At 45.7% G+C, this 24,437-nt stretch overlaps 1 protein-coding gene across 5 annotated transcripts in view; it reads right to left on the bottom strand.

The window, feature by feature from the left end:
* The window catches only part of snx25 (sorting nexin 25), a 369,244-nt gene that overhangs the window by 42,342 nt on the left and 302,465 nt on the right, over nt 1–24,437 (bottom strand). For all 5 annotated transcript variants that reach the window (XM_072515885.1, XM_072515884.1, XM_072515886.1 and 2 more), the window contains 4 exons: nt 13,467–13,742; nt 11,045–11,209; nt 7,313–7,444; nt 1,897–2,034 (listed from right to left, as the gene is read on the bottom strand). In XM_072515885.1, the coding sequence (XP_072371986.1) occupies nt 1,897–2,034; nt 7,313–7,444; nt 11,045–11,209; nt 13,467–13,742 (711 nt within the window). The remainder of the gene's footprint in view (nt 1–1,896; nt 2,035–7,312; nt 7,445–11,044; nt 11,210–13,466; nt 13,743–24,437) is intronic.

Below are 24,437 nucleotides of genomic sequence, written 5' to 3'. Positions count from 1 at the left end.
CGCACATGACCGGGGCTAGGCTGAGCCGGTTCTTTGAGAGTGAGGACAGATGTGCGAGGTGTTCGGCGAACCCAGCAAACCACACCCACATGTTCTGGGCATGTCCAGCGTTGGAGGAGTTCTGGAGGGGCGTAGCGAGGATGGTGTCACGGGTAGTGAATTCCAGGGTTAGGCCTAGCTGGGGGCTCGCAATATTTGGGGTTGTCGGACGAGCCAGGAGTGCAGAAGGCGAAAGAGGCCGGTATTCTGGCCTTTGCGTCCCTGGTAGCCCGGAAAAGGATTCTGCTTCAGTGGAAGGATGCGAGGCCCCCAAGCGTGGAATCCTGGATTAACGACATGGCAGGGTTTATTAAATTGGAGAAGGTGAAATTTGCCTTGAGGGGATCTGTGCAAGGGTTCTTCAGGCAGTGGCAACCGCTCCTAGACTTCCTGGAGGAGCGTTAGGAGATGGTCAGCAGCAGCAACCCCGGGGGGGGGGGGGAGATTAGTGTCTGGTAGGGGATGCACTATTGTTTACTGTTTATTTGTTTATTTATGCACTGTTGTTCTTGTTGTTTTATTATTATGTAATGGGGGGGGGTTCTATTGTGATAATCTGTGAAAAATTTTGAATAAAAATTATTCTTTTTTAAAAACCACTGCGCCACCGTGCCGTCCAGCAGTTAGGAGTTGACATGTTTTACTTTATCGTTAAGCATTGTTTATACTGGTAATTGTAAGCTACATTTCGGTGCTGTTAAGGTAGTTTAATATTGTGATAATAATGAGGTTTGTTTTAATGTACCATATCCCTATTTGTGCCTATCCCTATCCCTACACTCTTGGAGCGAAGTATCCTTTCCTCACAGTTTTACAAATTAAAAAGTGATTGGGGTTCCTGTCCAGCATCCGAGCAAATATTGGGGTCTGGTCTGGCATCGCAATAATAGATACAAGGGGGAGATGATATTCAAGTTCTAAAGTCAGGTCAGAGAAGATGTCAGGGGTCCACATTATTCAGAAAACCCAGTGAAATGAATCCCTGATAGGAGGCAACCAAGAGGTGATCCCAAAGAATACAAGATACAAAAGGAGACATACAAACGGCAAAACTATTGTACTGCTTTAAGCTAATAAAGGAGGTAAAACATAGCTGCATTTGTAAACTTTGTACCAAAAGTAACGGGAGTTATTATAATTAAATGTTTGTTTTACACAGATTGATTGAAGGTGGTGGTTAATTTTGTTCTACCACATTATAGTAAAGTAATAGAGCTGACACACAGACTGTACTTCTCATTTAATAAGCAGAACTATTTGATAAAGAATAGCCACATCAGAAGCATACAAGGATACTATTAATTCCTCAAACCTTCGACAGTTATGGACATGACACTGACAAGAGCCCTGCCAATACAATATAACGCAATATTAAAACCATGGATGTAACATGAATACAGAAGCATCCACTCAGAACTGCCTTCCTGACTCATCCTCCATTGTCACTCATTCTCTCTCTTGTTCAGGACCTCCAGACAAGAGATTTGACAACGTCCAAGTCAGTGAGAATGAAAAGGGAGCAGGAATATCCTGATGTGATGATGTCATCAGCACACAGCTTTCTAGTCAATATCGCCAAGGAGAAGCACATGGATGAAAAATAGCAAGGGAGGGCAGCGATCAACCCTTGGAGGACACTATGGAATGGAAAGTGTATGGGAATATGGGAAGAGAAATCATAAATGGCCACGATCAGCTAGATAAAAATAGAGCCAAGTGAGTGCAGTTCCATTCAACTGAACGATGGAAGGGAGGCTTTAGAGGTGGATGCTGTGCTCAACCGTGTCAAAGGCTGCAAACAGGTCACAAAGGATGAGGAAAGGTACAGTTACATAGGCTGACATTTGTGACAGGTACCTCACAGAGCTTCCGATGTAGCACCTGGAACTCGCTTAGCTTCCTCGTAACTGTCCAGCCGTCACGTTCGGGATCAGACGGACTCAGTTGGACCATGACTGAGTAGCAGGGCATTTGCTCCCCATTCTCTTCCACAACCTGCCCAAGAAAAGGAATAAACAAGCTGACAAAATGCAAATACAATTCAGCAAAAAATCAAAACAATTAGCATTTTCCCTTTGCATTAATCTGTGCACCTACATAAGAAGAATGTACTCTTGCGGGGAACTCAGCACAATTTTAGGATGGTCACAAGTGATTCAGTGCAGCCCGTTCTCTCACTGATTGCGAGACACGATGTCTGTTTTGTTGCTCATTTTTTAGTAACAATTTATTTTAATAAAGTCCCAAAGGCATTGAAAGTGTCAGGTTCTGAGACACCAGAACGGAATGAAAAATCACTTGTCCTAGAAATGGGAAATTTCATTGGTAATAGTGCACTGATCAGCTGAATACTGTATTTTCAAACACAACAAGGACACATTCTCCCACCAGTAAAAAGGTGGAAATTAGTCAGTATTTCATCAACTCAGCAGCCTTGCGCAGAATTAACTATAAAATCTAAAGCTACCGACCAATTCTTATAACAAATGAGCTTTAATAGATCAGATGGTTTAATATTTTATCTGATTGTTTTGCTTTTGTTACAGCTTCTTCTTCTCAGACAGTCCCTCAGGATTGTGGATGACTTCCTCCCACTCCAGTTCAATGGCCGATCAGTCCAATGCGTGACCTGTAGACTGCCACATGTGGAGGAGGTACTGCTTGAAGGGTTGGGTAGATGGGCTGTTTGGAGGTTTTGACACTCTCTCTGATGCTTTACCTCCACCGCTGCCAGCTCCCGATGCAGTGCCTCGATGTGTTTGTTGCCTTCCCGAGCGAATGGTCACTCACAAGGCAGTGGCTCATCAGTAAGTTTGTTTGACCTCTTCAAAAGATGTTTTGTGGACATCCATAAAGCATTTCTGTTGTCCTCTGGAGTCTCCGACTGTGACTGAGTTTTGAGGATAGCTGTTGCTTCGAGTGTTCAGTGTCAGGCACACAAGCATGACCTGCTCAGCGGAGCTAGTTTTGAGTGATTAACATGTTGACTAGGGAGAGGGCACCACTGTTGTGCTGCTTTTGTTGCCACTGCGTTTGGAGGACCGTGCAAAGGCACCACTGGTGATATTTCACCCGTGCTTTGAGGTGCCTGCTGTAGGTTGTCCAAGTCTCTGAATATTTAGGATTGTGAGAATGAACCAGTGAACCATGATCTTGGTCTCGGGTTTGGGATTCTGGTCCTCCAAGGCTCTTTTCCTCAATTGACCAAAGGCTGTGCAATTATTGAATTTTATCATCTGTCTGCCTTTATCATGAGGAGGTTTCCTAGGGATGGCAATTGGTTCATATTTTCCAGGATCTCACCACTGATCTTAATCGATGCGGGAGAGGCATTGTGCTGTGGGAGCTGGTTGGAAGAGGTCTTTAGTTTTCCAGATGTTCAGTGAAAGACCCATTTTGTTACATACTTTGGAGGAGGATCGACAATGACTTGGAGCTCAGTTACAGCGCCACAGCTGACAATACACTGTCATCTCTACAGTCCCAAAACCTACTGTTCGGGAGCATCAGCTATCCAGAAATCTTTTGATCAGACCCAAGCATTCCTTCCACATCATTGGCAACCCGTCAATACGGCACTTAGGTAGCGGAAACATGGGAATACAGCATTTTGGCAAGTAAGACAATTTGTATCACTGCTTTATAAAGTTTTATGCTTCAGGTAAATATTTACATTTACGGCACTGTCCATTTCACACATTTGCTCTGACGTCGTTCCATAAGTCTGAAAATTCCAAAATCCAGAAATGAGCTTGTCCCAAGCATTCCAGATTGGTGAGGTTACAGTGCAATTCGTATGTTTAATGTTGCAATGTTTGCAATCACTGCAGCCTTGAAATTTTACATGGGTTGTAGAAATTGCTAAATTATGGTTACATAATTTCAATCTGGTATCAGACATCAGCTGATATCACTGCTCCTCGGAGTCGCACTAGAAAGGACAAATCTATATTTATAACCACACCTTTCATGGACTCAAGACATTCCAAAGCATTTGAAGTGCAGTCACTTTTGTCATTAAGGGAAATTTGGTGATTAATTGATGGTCGCACTTACAGCAACAAGCAGATAATCCATTTCAGCAATGTTATTTGATGCATAAATGTTGACCAAGTTACTACACAAAGAGATGAGCACCTACAGCAATCTGCTCAGAATTAAAATCCCTTTGGCTGTCTTTTCAGCTGTAAACATATCCCTCTGCTTTATAGAAAAATATCTGGTGCTCGATTAATAATTATGGAAAAGTGTTGGGAGACCAAATTGCAACCAGATCCTTCAACAGGGTCAGGACATCAATTACCCAGAGATCGCGATTTTAATTATAACACAAAGCTTCTTACATTTCTCGGCAAAAAGGAAAAAAAGCATTATTCCATGTCAACTTAAAATACATGCAATCTTCTTTGATGATAGTTTAGCACTATCTAGGTTGGAACTTTGCACTTCTCTTCATTGTTCCTTCATTTGGGAAAATAGCCTATGGCAAAATCTCAATATTTGGAGTCTATGATTTTGGTGCAGAAACTCATACTTCCAAGGATTTTCTTTTGGTACTACTCTGTTTGCTGTGAATCAAGTGGAATGGTCCCATTTTTAGAATTCATTTCCTCTATAAGCTGGATCAGGTAAAGAATACGAAGTGTTCCTCTCCAAAGGAAGCCAAGGTCCCACTAAAACAGCCATCAACCGAAGTGTACCAGTTAAAACTATACATGCAGCTGGAGAACATGTACCATTTCTCTTGATCCGTACTGGCTACAGATTATCTTTGGATTATTGTTGAGCTCTGTACACCTGCAGGTTAAGATCACAGAATTGCCTTCTCAGACAGTCCCTCAGGATTGTGGATGACTTCCTCCCACTCCAGTTCAATGGCCGATCAGTCCAATGCGTGACCTGTAGACTGCCACATGTGGAGGAGGTACTGCTTGAAGAGTTGGGTAGATGGGCTGTTTGGAGGTTTTGACACTCTCTCTGATGCTTTACCTCCACCTCAGCTGTATAAAAGGAAAGGTCTGGTAATTAAACACTTAAAATGACCTCTGGAATATAGTGTAAAGTCTGATACTCAAGTACTCCTGGGATCCTCCTAGGAACCCCCTTGAAAACCTATGTTTCCCAGGGAATTTTGCAGTTCACTAGGACTTATACAAGGAATTAGTTCAATTAGAACAATGCTCAACTGCATTGACACAAATTAAAAGTAGCTTTTAAAAAGTAAGTAATGTAATTTTACTGCTTTACATTTAGAGCTTGTTAACACGACTGGTAAATATCATTTCCAATCAATCAACCCCACTGTCAGGAAATAACATATCCCACAATCCATCATATCTCTGGAGCAGTTTTTCTTCCAGGTACTGAACCAACTCTGGCTTTAATTTGGTGATTCAACCAGCCCCCACTGCCTCCTTTGACAATTTATTACATTCACTCCTTCTGCATAAAGTCATGATGTGGAGATGCCGGCGTTGGACTGGGGTGAGCACAGTAAGAAGTCTTACAAAACCAGGTTAAAGCCAACAGGTTTGTTTCAAATCACTAGCTTTCGGAGCACTGTCCTTCCTCAGGTGAATTCACCCGAGGAAGGAGCAGTGCTCCGAAAGCTAGTGATTTGAAACAAACCTGTTGGACTTTAAACTGGTGTTGTAAGACTTCTTGCTGCATAAAGTCATTGCACATTAACTGATTTTTACACCTTTTATTCTAAATTGGAAGGTCTCCATTATTCAAGTTGCCTTCCAAATTCTAGTAAGTTAGCACTATACGTGTATATCTGAATCATCATAGAAAAAACTTTCTGCCAGATTTGCAATACCTCTCCACCTGCTTAATACATTACATATTTTACAGTATTAGTGTCACATCATGAAATCCAGAGAAACATTACTTCCGAAGCCTGAGGCAAGCTGGATTTGGATTTAATGTCATGTGTACCGAGGTACAGTGAGAAAGTATTGTTCTGCATACAGTCCAGGCAGATCATTCCATACATGTAAAACATAGGACATACGATAAATGCACAATGCAAATACATAGGCATAGACATCGGGTTAAGCATACAGAGTGTAGTATTACTCAATAGAGTAGATGCGTGAAGAGATCAGTTCAGTCCATGAGGGGGTCATGCAGGAGTCTGGTAACAGCGGGGAAGAAGCTGTTTTTGAATCTGTTCGTACGTGTTCTCAGACTTTTCTATCTCCTGCCCGATGGAAGAGGTTGAAGAGAGAATAACCGGGGTGGGAGGGGTCTTTGATTATGCTGCCCGCTTTCCCAAGGCAGTGGGAGGTGTAGACAGAATCAGTGGACGGGAGGTGGGTGTGTGTGATGGACGGGTTGTGTTCACGACCCTGTCAGCATTTGAATTCACACTCACTCCCCAGCAGCCTGCTCAGAGTGAAGTTGGAACTTCACCAAAAGTCTCCTTGTGCTGATCTAGATGCAAAATGCATAGAAAAATTAAACTGTTGCTGTTGGTCCATGAAGGGCAGTTTTTGGCACTGCTGCCTCATGAATGGATAAATCCTAAATCAAAACACCCAAGATCTATTGTCAGCAACTGAACATATATAAAAATAATGGGATCATTAACTTGACTGTGGGAGGTGGGTTCAACACTTCACTGTACATCTGTACTGCCCACAAAAAGCAGCTTAGACATCCCCACCTTAAATAGTACATAGCAGTATAGCTCACACCATTATTGCAAAATTACAAATGAGCACTTCATTTCCAGTAAAAATGTAACATAACATCACTAAAATTAACATTTGCATGCGATTCATTATGAATCACAGAACGTGCTTAATAAATGTGACATTCAGTCTCTGTAAATTCAACATCAAAGTTATATGCCAAACACTATACCAATCAGTGCTCCAGCAATGAGAAAATACAGCACCATTAAGTGGGTCAGAGGCCAAATTCTGCATGCCATTAGCATTTGCTCACAGGCTTTAAACACGATCGATTGGAACAGCTCGTCTGAGAGAGTGAAAAAGGAACGTTCCTCCGTTAATTACACATCAACTTAGTGTCGCTTAGCACAGGGAGCTACACCAGCTTCATCCATCCTGCCATCAACAACTGATAACAATCGCCGATACACACAGAGAGGATTGCATGAATGTAGGCAGCTAATTTTATGTAATGGATACACCGGTAAATACAAACCAAACTCATACTACAGCTCCTAACTTTTATAAACTGAAGGTCAATCGATGAGAAATAAGACAGGATAAGACATCAATCTGCACTATGGGTGACCTACCTCACTACTGCTGATGGTGGCTTTCCATTGCCCAAGGTTTTCACACCACCAGTCCGTCCGGACAATGTGCTGCTGAAGGTCATCATGTTCTTTCTCCATCGTGGAGATCTCATCCTTTAGCTTTGTAACTATCTGAGAGATGGATAAATATTGGCAGCATTAATTTGCAGGGTTAGAGTACTTAACCGGATAGGATATAAAAACTAGATTCTAAATTGCTTTCCAATGAAAAAAATTGAATACGACTGCTTCTCAATATCTGTTTGGATGGCAATACGAGGTGAAGCTACCAGTCTTCAAGCAGGGAGAGATCATTTCACATCAACTTCAAATATCCAATTTACAATATTCTCAATGGAGTTTTATAGATTTAAAATATGGTAGAAAAGTCAGCAAGTTTGCTTCCTCTCCAGCTCAACTATGAATAAGTTGATCCATTATCTTCCTCAACTCAGTCATCTCCTGATGAAGATGATTTTCTTATAGAGACACAACATTTATGGTTTGCAAGGAGGCCATTTAGCTCAACGGGCCTCTGCAACCTGAAAGATGACCATCAAGCCTCATCCCATTTTCCAGCTCTTGGTCCGTAGTCCTGTAGGTTATGGCACTTTAACAATGGGAACAGCTTCTCTCTATCGACTCTGCCCAGACCCTTCATTGTTTTGAACCATTCTTTCAAATCTCCCTTAAAACCTTCTCTTCTTCAGGAAGAATGGCCCCAGATTCTCCAATCTATCCACATAACGGACATCCCTCATCCCTGGAAACACTCTCATAAATCTTTTCTGCACCCTCTCACGTCCTTCCGAAAGTGCGGTGTCCGGAATGTGAAACAGTACTCCAGCCGAACCAGTGTTTTAAATAAAGTTCATCATAATGTCCTTGCTTTTGTATTCCATGTTAAACTACTAACAGCCAGTTGGTGAAGGAGACGACCAGAAGGCAATCTTTATTCAGTTTTAGATTTATTCAGAGTGAGACATTATAAATGTGTGATAAAGCCAGTGGAGTCCAATGAGCTTCTTAAAAGTCCTTTATTTCAGCAACAGTATCATACATGCACAGGGCCCGGTTCCCTTTCACCGGGTCCTCATTCCTTCTTAGCTGGCTCTACAGCTGCCTGCCTTTTATGCTAGTGCTGGGTTAACTCAGTCCAATTGAACACGGGGTACAATCATCCCCAGGTGGATGAGTCTTGTGCAGGTTATTACAAAATGTATAGCTCTCAACGATACAACCAGTGATAGTGTCTTTTTTAAAATCTAGTTATCTCCACCTGAGAGGGCAGACGGGTTGTAATTAAATGTTGCACCTCCAACAGTGCAGCACTCCCTCAGTTCTGCTCTGTAAGTGTCAGCCCAGATTTTGTTGTCAAATTTCTGGAGTAAGATGTGAACTCATGATCTTCTAACTCTGAGGCAGTTGTGTTACAGTGGTCCCAGTACCGATCCCAAGGTAAACGGGTAGCGTCCATTCATACTTTTTTGACAAGTCAAATATAAAATTAACTAAAGGTGACCCCACTTTTAAAGGAGCTTTCCCACCAGCTGCCATGGTGGGATTTGAACCCAGGTTCCCACAGACTTAGCCTGGCCTCTGGCCCAAAGACATTAGCAATACACCACATCACTATGGATGATGGGTAGAGGAAAATATGCACAACTTCAATTGTAGTATCTGTATGCAGGCACAAGTAATTCTCTGATGAGTGCCCTCCACCTATACACATTTAACCTTAATTTATACAATTAACATGTTGTACCTTGATTTATAAAGCCAAGAATCCCATCTACCTTTTTTAACTACTTTCTCAAGCTGTCCTGCGACCAATGATCTGCACACGTGTACCTCCAGGTTTCTATTTTACTGCAGAAATGTATCCTTTACTTCCTGCTCCTTGTTCTCCCTACCAAAACGTATCACTTCACATTTCTCTGCAAGTCCATTTACACCATATGAACCCCATTAACCTCATCAAAAAACTTAATCAAGTTAATTAAACAGAGTTGTTTTTCTGTGCTGGCCTTTCTTAATTAATCCACGTTCTCCTTGGGAAATGAGGTTTAAAGAGAGGTATGCCAATTGCCCTCTGTGAAGTTCTTCTCGCATCAGAGACCGCACTGCTGCTAGCAACAGTTAAGGAGTGCTACTTCTATACTGAGCAAAATTGTAAATATGAGTTAGCGAGTCAGTCTATGGTGGCACAGTGGTTAGCACTGCTGCCTCACAGCACCAGGGACCCGGGCTCAATGCCGACTTGGCTTACTGTCACGTTCTCCCAGTGTCTGCGTGGGTTTCCTCTGGCGCTCCGGTTTCCTCCCACTGTCCAAAGATGTGCAGGTTAAGTGGGGTTACAGGGATAGGGCAGAGGAATGGACCTAGTACGGCGATCTTTCAGAGGGTCGGTGCAGACTCAATGGGCCAAATGGCCTCCTTCTGCATTGCAGGGATTCTATGGTATTCTAATGAGTGACCACAAACTAAAGGGGTGCGATTTTTCCGACCCCCCACCGGGTCGGAGAATCGCCGGGGGCCGGCGTGAATCCCGCCCCCGCCGTGCCCCGAATTCTCCGCCACCAGAGATTCGGCAGGGGCGGAAATCGCGCTGCGCTGGTCGGCGGAAATCGCGCCAGTCGGCGGGCCCACCCCCGACGATTCTCCGGTCCGCGATGGGCCGAAGTCCTGCCGCTGTCAACCCACGCCAGCCGGCGTGGATTGAACCACCTTTTGAACGGCGGGACAAGGCGGAGCGGGCGGGCTCCGGGGTCCTGGAGGGGGCGCGGGGCGATCTGGCCCCGGGGGGTGCCCCCACGCTGGCCTGGCCCATGTCGGGGCCCACCGATCCGTGGGCGGGCCTGTGCCGTGGGGGCACTCTTTTCCTTCCGCCTTCGCCATGGTCTTCACTATGGCAGAGGCGGAAGAGACCCCCTCCACTGCGCATGCGCGGGGATTCCGTGAGCGGCCGCTGACGCTCCCGCGCATGCGTCGCACGGCAAAGTCATTTCCACGCCAGCTGGCGGGGTACCAAAGGCCTTTCCCGCCAGCCGGCGGGGCGGAAATCACTCCGCCGCGGGCCTAGCCCCTCAAGGTGAGGGCTCGGCCCCTCAAGATGTGGAGAATTCCGCACCTTTGGGGCGGCACGATGCCGGAATGATTTGCGCCGTTCTTGGCGCCGGTCAGCGGACATCGCACCGATTGCGGAGAATCCCGCCCAAGATGTCCGAAACTGAGCAAATACGTTTGCATTTGGGCGTGTGAATTCAATAATAATAATAATCACTTATTGTCGCAAGTGATTATTATTATTATTATTATTGAATTCACACAGACAGAGATTGTTAGGTTTTTTTTACTCGGGAAGATGATCATGGAAGTCAGATCAGCAGTGGTCGAATGGAGTTGAGGTACCGTTCAGTCATAACTTAATTAAATGGCCAAACAGGTTTGAGGAACTGATGGCTACTCTTTTTCTCATATTCATATGAAGTCCATTCTGAATCATTTTAAATTTATGCTCCATGTGCATTTAAGCAACCAAAAGGACTATACATTGTGATGACAGTTGGTAACTGTATGGTCGTTACATATTAACTCAAAGTTCACACAAAAAAATGCATCCTAAAACACTTGTACAAACCAACTGAAAGATTCACAATAAAATTCCCAACAGAGCAGAAAGCACCCAGCAATGTCACAAACCCAACTGAGCACCTGGACTCTGGATCATACCTTTCTGTCAGGTTTTGGTGAATTCTGGATGGATCCCAGAGCTTGCCTCTTATATTCTAGTTTCTCATTTAGCTGTCGTAGTTTGTTCACAGCGTAGCTGGCCTGCTCATTAATTCCATTGCTCCCTTCATCCAAGACTTCCTCACCACTCTCACAAACCTGGTTCTGGAAGAAAGAGAGATGTGGGTTTAGTGGAAAGTTAAATACTGTATACGCAACAAGCCATTATTCATGGTCAATTTATGGAATCAACATTAACAAATGTCACCTGGTTGCTTCATAAACATCAGCTTTTGACTCATGATGATGATTTTTAACCTCACCTGTGATACTTGCCACCAAATATCAGCCTGAAGCTGGATGTTTTTCATCACATCTGGACACCATGATCGGATGAAAGTAGTGGAGCAGTCTGGCATTGGGAGTCCCCCTGCCTCGTGGCACCAGTTACTGAGACCTCTGTTTGCGATGCCACACTGTTTGCTAAGTAACTCAGAGAAGGCAGCTGTGTGGATTTGTACTGAACAGAATCTAGATCCTTTCTTTCTCGTGCCTTCAGTACCTCATCTCAGAATCCATTATTCACAGGTTTCGGCAGCAAATATCAGCTGCCTGCTGAACAATGAGCCATCCAACCAATTTAGATCAGGTCCTGAATTGAAGTCCAGATGCAAGTACAATCCTAATGCAGGTCAATGAACAAGTCCTTCTGAATTCCCAAGCCCTACTTTGAGGTGGAGGTCAGCTAACGTAGCACAAACAAGGGATCTAAAACACCAATCACAATAACCTGGAAATCGCACAATCTCTAGGGTTTGAGACGACTCAATGTCTGAGCATGAGCAGCTCTTGGTGTACATGTAGTCAACTTTCCTGTGGTTAGCATTGCGGCCTCACGGCGCCGAGGTCCCAGGTTCGATCCCGGCTCTGGGTCACTGTCCGTGTGGAGTTTGCACATTCTCCCCGTGTTTGCGTGGTTTCGCCCCCACAACCCAAAGATGTGCCTGGTAGGTAGATTGGACATGCTAAATTGTCCCTTAATTGGGAAAAATTAATTGGGTACTCTAAATTTATTTTTTTAAATGTAGTCAACTTTCAGCGAATGACTGGGCAGCACGGTGGCGCAGTGATTAGCGCTGGGACCTGGATTCGAATCCCGGCCCTGGGTCACTGTCCGTGTGGAGTTTGCACATTCTTCCAGCTTCTGTGTGGGTCTCACCCCCACAATCGAAAAGATGTGCAGGTTACTCTAAATTTATTAAAAATAAACTTGCAGCGAATGAAAAAAATCAGCCTTTCCACGAAGAGCAACACCTGTCTATATGTAAAAGCAAACCTTTGACACCTTTACTAGACACCTTCTTATCCAGTTTTTAACCAGTTGTGCTTTGGAGATGATCACCTGAGGACTGATACATAAAACTGAATCGAAAATTCCATTGTTCTAGTTACACGCGCTAAAACAAAGGCAGGCTGTGGCACATGCAAATAGTCTGGAAGCCCTCAAGTTAAACAGCCTACACAAACATGCACAAACTGCATGTTGACCAGGTATTCATGTGTATAAATTCAACCATTTTTTGCCAACTTCCAACATTCATGGCGAAATAGCCACAAATGATCTCAGTGTAAGATGACCTACATTAACTATGGCCAACTGTGACACTACATATTCTACACTAACCAGGAGTATCCACTATACCTGATCATCTACACAACCACATCCAACCTCCATATTCCATCATGTACAGTAACTGCAGTCATTCTCTATCCCTTTGCACATACATGTAGCACAGACAATTTCAACACTTCATCATCTACATTAATTTTTACAAGCCAATTTTTACAATGTATCATAAGAACTAGGAGCAGGAGTAGTCTGGTCCCTCTACATTAAGCCAACCTTTATCCTGTGTCATATGTACATTAATCCCATCTAATGTCTACACCTTAAGTCACCTACATTAACCATCACAAATTGTCAACACAGCATTATCTCGATAAACCACTGCCACTATGATCTCTAAAGAGCTCAAAATAAATTTCCTGATACCCTTCGCCAACCTTCATATGTTTGGGAATCATTAAGTGCTATCTATTAATTTCCTGTTTCCACTGGCAAACAAAAGAGAGTCAACGACACACAGACAGGCCTCCCAATTTGAGTGGCACTTCAAAAATAAAAAGTGGACCCCCTTGAAACTCAGAATGTTGAACTCATCATAACCACTTCCCCAAAGACCACATTCAACAATTGCTGTTGCTTTACTGAAGGTGCCAATACATCTGCTTCAGAAGCTCTAGTTTTGTCCCCCACCCAATCTGAAGCTTCCAAATATATTATTCCCTTCACTACACGAGCAAGAAAGTAAAAAAGCAAGCAGGTGATTCACATTAGAAGGTATGTGAAAACATATCTTACCACATCATCGCGGTGGTCAGGGCTGGATTGTAAAGTGCTCTTTTCTTCTTCCCTCCTAACAAGTCTTTCATATAAGTCACTTACAAGGAATGATGGGTAATAGCGCTCTTTAAGAGTCTCATAAACATCGCTCTGTATTTTGTTGAAGACATCAGTTCCTTTATTACCCACAAGGCTTTGTTGGATTTCTTTATAAAGTGCCTTCTCCACAGGAATTTCCCGGCTTTCCACAAAATAATTCTGGTAGATTTCACCGACTAGTTGAGGTGTTTCAGTCTGAATGGATAAAAGCAGAAATTATGGCTATATAATGCACTGAGCTATGTACCGCTCAATATCCAATGTTACACTCGATCGAAGAATGGAACTTTTGTTATGGTGTGATTCCATGGAACCGGCCATTCCAGTCTCTGATAGATAGTATGAATATCGAATTTTATGAATCATATGACTTAGGAATATAACCTTAATTTGAGAATTTAAATTTTTAAATGAAAACTCCGGATTTGAGAAGCTGGTAAACGAACCTAAAGTAACTGTAATTCCAATTACTGGGTGGCCTATGTTTATTTAGGAAGGTCAGAGTTGGAAGTAGAAAAGTCGGACACGATGGGTGACCATTCTCTGGGCTTTGTGATGGAGACAGAAAATCTACAGTTGTCTCAATGGCCTAAATTTAGCGTATACTGAGCACATGCAATTAGTTGGCCCAGAAGCTGCCACGATCTGTGCTTCTGGCCGCGTTTGCAACTGACATGCAATTTTACACTGGGTTGGCCAATTACGGGCAAGCTGGCATGAAATTCAGCTGGACATAGGCTCAGCACTTCCAGCAGGAGCTTGTCACGAACCAGATCAAATCCGGACCCAGCGAGGGCAGAGACAGCTCCCTGAAGGTTGACAGGAGTTGGTGAGGAGCCCCAGGGAGCTGTCGAGGAGAGAATATGGCAGCAGTTATGGTCTCAACACCGATCTGGGCACACCACCTGGGAGGGCACTGCCAATGGGCTTGATGGTCAAATGTGTGCAGTAGAGGCAGTGAGTGTCAGGCGGCCATTCTGATGTCACGGGATGACAAGAGGATGCCAATCCACCAAACAAAGAAGGGTTGAGCTGAGATGACAGCCTAGGTCTGTGGGTGCCTCACCTGGATCCAGGTTCAATGATCTTCGGCACTCGGCATGGGTGCGTACCACGTTCGCATGGCCCAATGTGGAGAAATTTGGAAGGATGGCCATCCTTAGTGGCACTCAGGGGTGTAGGAACGGAGTAACTGAAGGCAGAAAAACCTGCACCCTTAAGACTAGGAGATGAGATCAGAAACTCTGGGTCCATCCAAGGGTCCGGTGTGCAAAGATGACGGGAATTTCAAAATGGTACACGGGGGTGGAGGGATTTGGAGAACATGGAAAGGTGGTGCAAGTGGAGGGTGCAGTAATTAATGAAGTCATAATGCCGCTGAGCACTCAAGAATGAGGGAAGGGGTCGCTAACTTGTTCAGCCCGAGCAAATGTGACATGGGCGCCCCTGAGCCCGAGTGCAAGCGTGCAATAAAGTCATCAAGTCACAGAAAGGCAGATATGTCAGGGGAAAATAAACATCCAGTGGGCAGAAGCAGGACAGGCAGAAACTGCAAACAATGTAAGGTCGTTCTACCTCACATAAGGACTCCTATACAAGAGTCCACAGTTATTCAGCAATTACGAAGCCACCATACTGCCATTGATATCGGTTTCACCCAGCTGCCTCACATGGACGGTGACTAGGTGATGTTATTCATTTGTGCGATGTGGACGTAGCTAGCTAGGCCAGCATTTATTGCCACTCCCTAATTGCCCTCGAGAAGGTGGTAGTGAGCTGCCTTCTTGAACTGCTGCAGTGTGTTTGGTGTAGGTACACCCACAGTGCCATTAGGGAAGGAAATCCAGAAGCTTGACCCAGCGACGGTGAAGGAACAACAATATATTTCCAAGTCAGGATGGCAAAAGACTTCAATGGGAACTTCCAGGTACTGGGGTTCCCATGGTTCTGTTCCCCTTGTCCTTCTAGATGGTAGTGGTTATGGGATTATGGAGCATGGGTGAGTTCCTGCAGTATATCTTGAGGCTATTCATTAAGGCCCGCTTTCTCAACCTTGCCTCTTGCTTGAGGTGTGGTGATCCTCAGGATAAATCATCATCAGTCAGCTCTCCTCCTCAAAGAGGAAAGCAACCTATGGTCATATGGGACTACGGTGACTTTACTTTTTACCTTTACACACTGCTGCTACTGTTCGCCAGTGGTGGGATTGAATGTATGTGGATATGTTCCATTCACGTTGCCTGCTATGTTCTGGTTGGTGTCAAGTTTTTTTTAAGTGTTGTTGGAGCTGCACTCATCCAGGCAAGTGGAGAGTATTCCTTCACACTCCTTTTTTTAAATATAAATTTAAAGTACCCAATTCATTTTTTTCCAGTTAAGGGGCAACTTAGCGTGTTCAATCCACCTACCTTGCACATCTTTGGGTTGTGGGGGTGAAACCCATGCAAACACAGGGAGAATGTGCAAGCTCCACACAGACAGTGACCCAGAGCTGGGATCGAGCCTGGCACCTCGGCACCGTGAGGCAGCAGGGCTAACCCACTGCGCCGCTCTTCCATCACACTCCTGACTTGTGCCTTCTAGATGGTGGGCTGGATTGGGGAGTCAGGAGGTGAATTACCTGCAATAGGATTTCTAGCCTCTGACCTGCTCTTGTAGCCACAGTATTTATATGGCTAGTTCAGTTCAGTTCCAAGTCAATGGTAACCCTCAGGATGTTGATAGTGCAGGTTTCAGTGATGGTAATGCCATTGAATGTCAAGGGGCTGTGGTTAAATTCTTTCTTGCTGGAGATGGTCATTGCCTGACACTCGTGTGGCACTTTCCACTAGTCAGCCCAAACCTGGATATTGTCCAAGTCTTGCTACATTTGGACATGAACTACTTCAGTATCTGAGGATTCGTGAATGGTGCTGAACATGTGCAGTCATCAGTGAACATCCCCACTTCTGACTTTATGGTGGAAGGTAAAACATTAATGAAGCAGCTGAAGATAGTTGTGTCTAGGACACTATCCTGAGGAACTCCTGTAGTGATGACCTGGAACAATGATTGACCTCCAACAATCACAACCACCTTTCTTTGTGCCAGGTATGATGACTCCAAGTAGTGGAGAGTTTTCACCCTGATTCCTGTTAATTCTAGTTTTGGTAGGGCTCCTTGATGCCACACTCGGTCAGATGCTGCCTTGATGTCAGCTCACTCTCAACTTACCTCTGGTGTTGTTCAGCTTTTTTGCCCATGTTTGCACAAGGCTCTAATGAAGTCAAGAGCTGAGTGATCCTGACGTGACCCAAACTGAGCGTCAGTGAGTAGGTTAGTGCGAACAAGTGTTGCTTGATAGTGTTGTTGTTGACCTCTTACATCACTTTATTGATGACTGAGAATACATTGGGCGGTAATTGGCTGGGTTGAATTTATTCTGTTCCTTGTGTACAAGACACACTTGGGAAATTTTCCACATTACCAGTAGTTGTCAGTGTTGTAGTTGTACTGGAACAGTTTGGCAAGTGAAAAATGAAAATCGCTTATTGTCACAAGTAGTCTTCAATGAAGTTACTGTGAAACGCCCCTAGTCGCCACATTCCGGCGCCTGTTTGGGGAGGCTGTTACGGGAATTGAACCGTGCTGCTGGCCTGCCTTGGTCTGCTTTCAAAGCCAGCGATTTAGCCCTGTGCTAAACAGCCCCTACAGTGGTATGCAGTACTGAAGCACAGGTCCTCAGTACTATTGCTGGAATGTTGTCAGGACCCATAGTAGTATCCAGTGCCTTCAGCGGTTTCTTGATATCCCGTGGAGTGAATTAAATTGGCTGAAGGCGGACATCTGTGATGTTGGCAACCTCCGAAGGAAGCTGAGATGGATCATTCATTCAATACTACTGGCTGAAGATTGTTGCAACTGCTAGAGCCTCATCTTTTGAACTGATGTGCTGGGTTTCCCCATCTTTGAGGATGGGGTATTTGTGGAGCCCCCTCATCTCCATTGAGTATTTCTTACATGGCATTGCTGGCTGGGAATTTATTGCCCTTGAACTGAGTGGTTTCCTAGGTCATTTCAAAGAGCATTTAAGTGTCAACCACATTGCTGTGGGTCCGGAGTTATATGCAGGCCAGACCAGGTAAGGATGGCAGATTCCCTTCACCTGAAGCAGAACAATGAACCCGAGGGGTTTCATGGTCATCATTAGACCTTTCAATTCCAGATTTTTATTGAATTTAAATTGCATCATCTGCCATGATAGGATTCAAACCCAGGTCTCTGGATTACTAGTCCAGTGGCAATCCACCCTGGATTACTTGACCAGTGACAATATCACTATGCCATCATCTAATTGTCCACCACCATTCACGACTGGACTGCAGAGCTTAGATCTAATCCACAGTTCTGGAATCACTTAGCTCTGTCTATTACTTGCTGCTTTTGCTGTTCGGCACACAAGTAATCCTGTGTTGTAGCTTCATCAGGTTGATGCCCCATTTTTAGATATGCTTGGTGCTGCATCTGGCATGACCTCTTGCACTCTTCTTTGAACTTGGGTTGATCCCCAGGCTTGGTGGTAATGTCAGAGTGGGAGATATACTGGGCCATTAGGTTACAGATTGTGGTTGAGTACAATCCTGCTGCTGCTGATGGCCCACAGCACCTATGGTCGTCTCGTGTTGTGTTGCTAGATCTGTTTGAAACCTATCCCATTTAACATGGTGGCAGTGCTAGACAACATGATAGAGGGTATTTTCAATGTAATAATAATAACTTTTATTAGTGTCACAAGTAGGCTTACATTAACACTGAAATGAAGTTACTGTGAAAATGTGAAGACAGGACTCAGTCTCAACAAGGACTGTGCGGAGGTCACTCCGATTAATACTGTCATGGACAGATGCATCTGCGGCAGGCAAGCTGCAGAGGATGAGGTCTTATCTTTTTCCTTCTTGTTGGTTCCCTCACCACCTGTCGCAGACCCAGTCTAACATTAATGTCCTTTAGGACTTGCCCAGCTCGGTCAGTAGTGATGCGACCCAGCCACTCTTGGTGATGGACAGTTACGTCACCCACCCAGAGTACATTCTGTGCCCTGGTAACCCTCAGTATTTCCTCCAAGTGGTGTTCAACATGGAGGAATATTGGTAATCAGCAGAAGGTTTCCTTTCCCATGTTTGGCCTAATGTCATGAGACTTCATGAGGTCTGGCGTCGATGTTGAGAGCTCCCAGGGCATCTAACACCCTCCTGATTATATACTCATTGAGTCTCTTACCACTCTTCTGCCTCTGTCCTAGGATGCTGGAGTGAGTCATGAGCAAACTTGTTAACAATACCCTTTTGTCACCCAGCAGAGAGCCATGCAGCCAAGCTGGAGCCATGAACAGCTTTGGCGCCTGTGTGTTGCAGAATGTATGCAACATGGGGGCTGCCTGGGTACCTTGCACAGACTTGAAGAATCTGGGTCCTGTGGTCGACCTACTATTTGCATGTTCACAGAGTGGTGACCCTTCCTATTCAGAAAGGCAGCCACTTGAGTCTTGATAGCCACATGAGCACAATCTATAGCACTCTGAATAGGGGGGAACCCTGCAATAGCTGTGAAGTCTCTGGCTCGCTCAGCCTGGATGGCTTGGTCTGTCTGGTAATGAATCAGACCCATCTGAACAGAGAACCAGTAATATGCTTTACACCGCTATGGACAACTTATTGGGGCACTCCACTCCGATCCCCCTCTACATACCTCAGGAATGATCAGAATGCATAAAAATTGAGAGCCACTGTGACATTCAGAGCCACTGGTAATGGGCGTCTGTCGGAGGTGATCTCCAGCCCAATCATGTGGCACAATTATGTCATGATATCCCTAGAGAGGTGGAGCCTCCTGCGGCACTGGACCTCAGACATGAAGTGGGGGGACGGCAGGTGGCACATTGGTTAGCACAGCTGCCTCACGGCGCCGAGGACCCGGGTTCGATCCCGGCTCTGGGTCACTGTCCGTGTGGAGTTTGCACATTCTCCTTGTGTTTGCAAGGGTCTCACCCCCACAACCCAAAGATGTGCAGGGTAGGTGGATTGGCCACATTAAATTTCCCCTTAATTAGGAAAAAAAGAATTGGGTACTTTAGATCAAAACAAATCCAAAGACATGTTAAGCTAGCTGGATCGCTACCGATACACTTTGCAAGCAGGATAATGGCATCTTCTGCGGTGTTGTCTGCCTTGCTGTCCTTGCACCCTGTGACTGCTCCTCTTGTCCCATAGGTCTCGCCCTCTGATGCTGCCTGCAGACACCTGGCCTCCACTCCCGTCTGCCCCTCTTTTCTTCCTCAGAGGACGTACCCCTAGCAGGGTACACAATCCCCCATCTGCTGAACTACAGATGGCACTGGCCGTGCACTGATGGCTGCAATGGCACATATGTTTCAACAGAGCTGACAAAACAAAAGTGTCCAAAGCACAAGGCTAACAAAGCAAGTACTTAAGGAAACACAGGCAAAATTCTGAAATCTCAAGACCAAAGCAAAAGCAAGCTCTCACCCGGACTCCTAACAATTCACTCCAGTCCCCTTTTATCCCGCTCTTGGTACGTTGACCTAGCAATCAGACAAGCATTGTAAATTTCCAGTCAATTTCCCTTTTAATTGCCTTAACTGGCTGCTTAATTGTTGGTGGACACGATGTTCAATCCCATGCTGCCAAATTCCATACGCACCTGCTGACCTAAACAACACACGAGTAATCAATGAATTTGGGATGCAATTCCACCATCTTCTCATGTGATTTTACATTCTTCCAGGTCGCACCCGAAAATAACGCATAAAATTCTGGCCAACAAAGGGTTTAAATTTTTCATATGGTTTTCCAGAAGCAAAAGGCGTGGGATTGGAGGTAATTAGTTGAAATTCAATCTGGGATATACCAAGTGTGCTCCATTGCTGTGGAGATAGATTGTGAGGAGGTTTTTTTTTTGGTTTTGGGTTTTATCTGCGTTATTTCCCCACACAGCAGGCAGTTGATCCAACCCAGCTTTGAGACAAGCAGAAAGAAAATCTACTACGAGCTGTAGTTCAGTCGCAGGGGGCTATGAAAAAGCAAGAGTGTTTTGTGATTTGAAGTCATGAGGAGCTATTAGGAAGGTGACCAATGTTAGGTTTTAAGAAGCATCATGAAGGAGGAGAGACAGGCAGAAAGGCTGAGGAAAAGAATTCCTGAGCTTATGGCCGAGCTAGCTGAAAGCACGATCGGCAATAACGTAATAGCAATACCAAGGCAAATCTACTGAAAGTGCTTCGAGCTACCTTACAACAGTCAGATCGCACTTAGTTATAGATCCAAACATTTTTTAAAAAACGCATATCACTGACCTATAGTCTGAAACTTAAAAACAAGTTACTGGCCTCCAACCACCACAGGAATTGATAATTATTTAGGAAGCTCTGGATTCCCACAAGTAGCACTTTGACAATTACCCTTAAATAGGACCAAGTCAGGTAACCAGATAAGCTTCATAATCATGGACTATCTATTAGCAACACCAGAGGAAATCTGCTTGAATGTTATAGAATAATAAAAAATAGAAATCAATTTAGATACAAGAATTATTCTGTGGACAGGAGAAAAATTTAATCTCTCTTACCTCTTGGCTGACACTCACGACCGAGGTGATGAATTGCATCAATTTTGAGCAGGCATTTAAAAAAATCTACACAACCAAAATGCTGTGAATGCTGGAAATCTGAAATAAAAACAAAAAATGCTGAGAATACTCAGTAGGTCGCAAAGAATCTGTGGAGAGAGAAACGGAGTTAATGTTTCAGGTCGATGACCTTTCAGAACTGCCCAGGTGAAAGGTCAGAAAGCTGAAACATTAACCCTTTCTCTCACCACAGATGCTGCCAGACCTGCTGTATTTTTCAGCATTTTCTGGGTTGTTTTTTTAAGGCTTTCCTTGTAGAGAAGTTAAAAATCAAATTGCTCCTCACTAGCTATGAGTGAAATATTTGGATTTTGTACAGTCATGACTACAGTCATCTCACTAGTCCAGTAATTGCCATCAATTGCTGATGGTCGCCACGCCAGGAGTGGCCAGTTTTTCATTGATAGGAACACTATTAAACCTCTATCTGATATGTTTCCCCCACTTGTTCTTGGGATACAGATGATACTGACAAGCCAATATTTATTGCTCACCCAAAATTGTTTTATAGGTATTAGAATCATCCACACAGAATGGGATTAAGGTGACAAAGGCTTGGCCAGAGTTGCAGGTTCTTTACCCAAAAAGCATTTGGGAACCAGTTGGATTATTCCAACAAATCAACTTCTTTCATAGTATTTTTTGGTGCCAACCAACATATCGTCAGACATCTGAAATTAATTTTCACAACCTGCCCTGCAGGGATTTGAATCCACAGAGTCAAATACGAATTCTAATCCTTTAAAGACAGTTTCCGGACTTCCGGTTGCGACGATGCGGAGCTAAGCCGCACATTTCGGCAGCTCCCGCTAGAACGGACTTTTGGGCTCTCCAGAGGAGCCCCAACGGAAATTTTTCGACGACGTCCCGTGTGGGAAGGCGAGAGCAAGGTTCCCCTTCCATAGTATGTGGAGTGGACCAGAAGTGGAGCGGTCAAAAAAGCGGTTTTGGAGCAGCGAAAGAAGCGAGGGAGAAAAAACAAGATGGCGGAGGGCAGAGATCGAGCGGCATGGGGGCTGGAGCAGCAGGAGTTTCTCAGGCGCTGCGTGGAGGAGCTTAAGAAAGAGGTGCTGGCGCCACTGCTGACGGCGTTCGAGGGGCTAAAGGAGACCCAGAAGGCCCATGGGGTAGAGATCCGAGAGGTGCGGGAAAAAGCCGCAGAGAACGAGGACGAGATCTTGGGCCTGGCTGTGAAGGTGGAGGCGCACGAGGCGCTGCACAAGAGGTGGGCCGAAAGATTCGAGGACCTGGAGAACAGGTCGAGGAGGAAGAATCTTCGGATTCTGGGTCTCCCTGAAGGGGTGGAGGGGGCCGATGCCGGGGCATATGTGAGCACGATGCTCCATTCGCTGATGGGTGCAGAGGCCTCTCCGAGTCTCCTGGAGCTAGATGGGGTTCATCGGGTCCTGGCGAGGAGACCCAAGGCCAACGAGTGGTGAGGTTTCATCGTTTCGTGGACAGAGAGTGTGTCCTGAGATGGGCCAAGAAAGAGCGGAGCAGCAGGTGGGAGAATGCGGTGATCCGAATCTATCAGGACTGGAGTACGGAGGTGGCAATGAAGAGAGCTGGTGTTAATCGGGCCAAGGCGGTGCTGCATAGGAAGGGGCTGAGATTCGGAATGCTGCAGCCAGCACGATTGTGGGTCACATTTCAGGATCGACACCAGTACTTTGAAACGTCTGAAGAGGCTTGGACCTTTATACAAACTGAAAAGTTGGACTCAAACTGAGGGTCTGTGGTTGTGGGGGGGATGTCGGTTGTATACAGGGTTTTAACTATGCGTAAGGAATGTTCCACGGGTTGGGCGATGGATGGGGATGGGGGAAGAGATCTGATGGGGAGACTGTGAGGGAATGTGGGCGCCGGTGCTGTAGGGACGGGTGGCCCGGGGATGGGGGAATTGGGATAAGGCCGCAACAGGAGCTGCGCCAGAGGGGGCGGGGCTGGCTCAGGAAAGCGCGGGCTTTTACCCGCGTTAGGGAATGACGGAGCGGGGGGATGGAGGAGCGCACACCGATTGCTGGGGGGGGAGGAGGAGGGGGGATTTCCACACGGGGGGGATGCCCCCCAATCTGGCTGATAACGTGGAATGTGAGGGGCCTGAATGGGCCGGTTAAGAGGGCCCGAGTGTTTGCGCACTTAAAGGGACTGAAGGCAGACGTGGTCATGCTTCAGGAGACACATTTGAAGGTGGCAGACCAGGTCAGGTTAAGAAAGGGATGGGTAGGACAGGTATTCCATTCGGGACTGGATGCGAAGTATAGAGGGGTGGCAATACTGGTGGGGAAGCGGGTATCGTTTGAGGCCAAGAATATAGTAGTGGACAATGGACGTCGATACGTGATGGTGAGCTGTAGGCTGCAGGGGGCGTGGGTGGTATTGGTAAACGTATATGCCCCGAACTGGGACGATGCTGGATTTATGAAGTGTATGTTGGGGCACATTCCGGACCTGGAGGTAGGAAGCTTGATAATGGGGGGGGGGGGGGGGGGGGGGGGGGGGGGGGGGGGTGGATTTCAACACGGTGTTGGGCCCAGCATTAGATCGTTCCAGATCTAGAACGGGGAAGAGGCCGATTGCGGCCAAGCTGCTTGGGGGGGTTTATGGACCAGATGGGGGGAGTGGATCCGGGGAGATTTGCTAGGCCCCTGGCCAGGGAATTTTCTTTTTTTTCCCCACGTACACAAAGCCTACACCCGGATAGATTTTTTTGTTTTGAGCAGGGCGCTGATCCCGAAAGTGGAGGGAACGGAGTATTCGGCCATAGCCAGCTCAGACCACGCCGCGCACTGGGTGGAACTGGAGTTGGGAGAGGAGAGGGACCATGTGCGTTTGGATGTGGGATTACTGGCAGATGAGGTGGTGTGCAGGAGGGTACGGGGGTGCATTGAAAGGTATTTGGAGGCCAACGACAACGGGGAGGTGCAGGTGGGAGTAGTATGGGAGGCGCTGAAGGCGGTGGTCAGGGGAGAGTTAATCTCCATCAGGGCTCACAGGGAGAAGAGAGAGGGCAGGGAAAGGGAGAGGTTAGTGGGGGAGATCTTAAGGGTGGACAGGAGATATGCAAAGGCCCCTGAAGAGGGACTACTTAGGGAGAGGCGAAGTCTCCAGACGGAATTCGACCTGTTGACCACAGGAAAGGCAGAGGCACAGTGGAGGAAAGCACAGGGGGCGACGTTAGAGTATGGGGAGAAGGCGAGCCGGATG

The sequence above is a fragment of the Scyliorhinus torazame genome, chromosome 9 (genome assembly GCF_047496885.1).
Source record: "Scyliorhinus torazame isolate Kashiwa2021f chromosome 9, sScyTor2.1, whole genome shotgun sequence".
NCBI classification, from domain to species: domain Eukaryota; kingdom Metazoa; phylum Chordata; class Chondrichthyes; order Carcharhiniformes; family Scyliorhinidae; genus Scyliorhinus; species Scyliorhinus torazame.
Note: the sequence above shows the minus strand (reverse complement) of the source record. Positions and strands in the feature narration are given on the sequence as shown.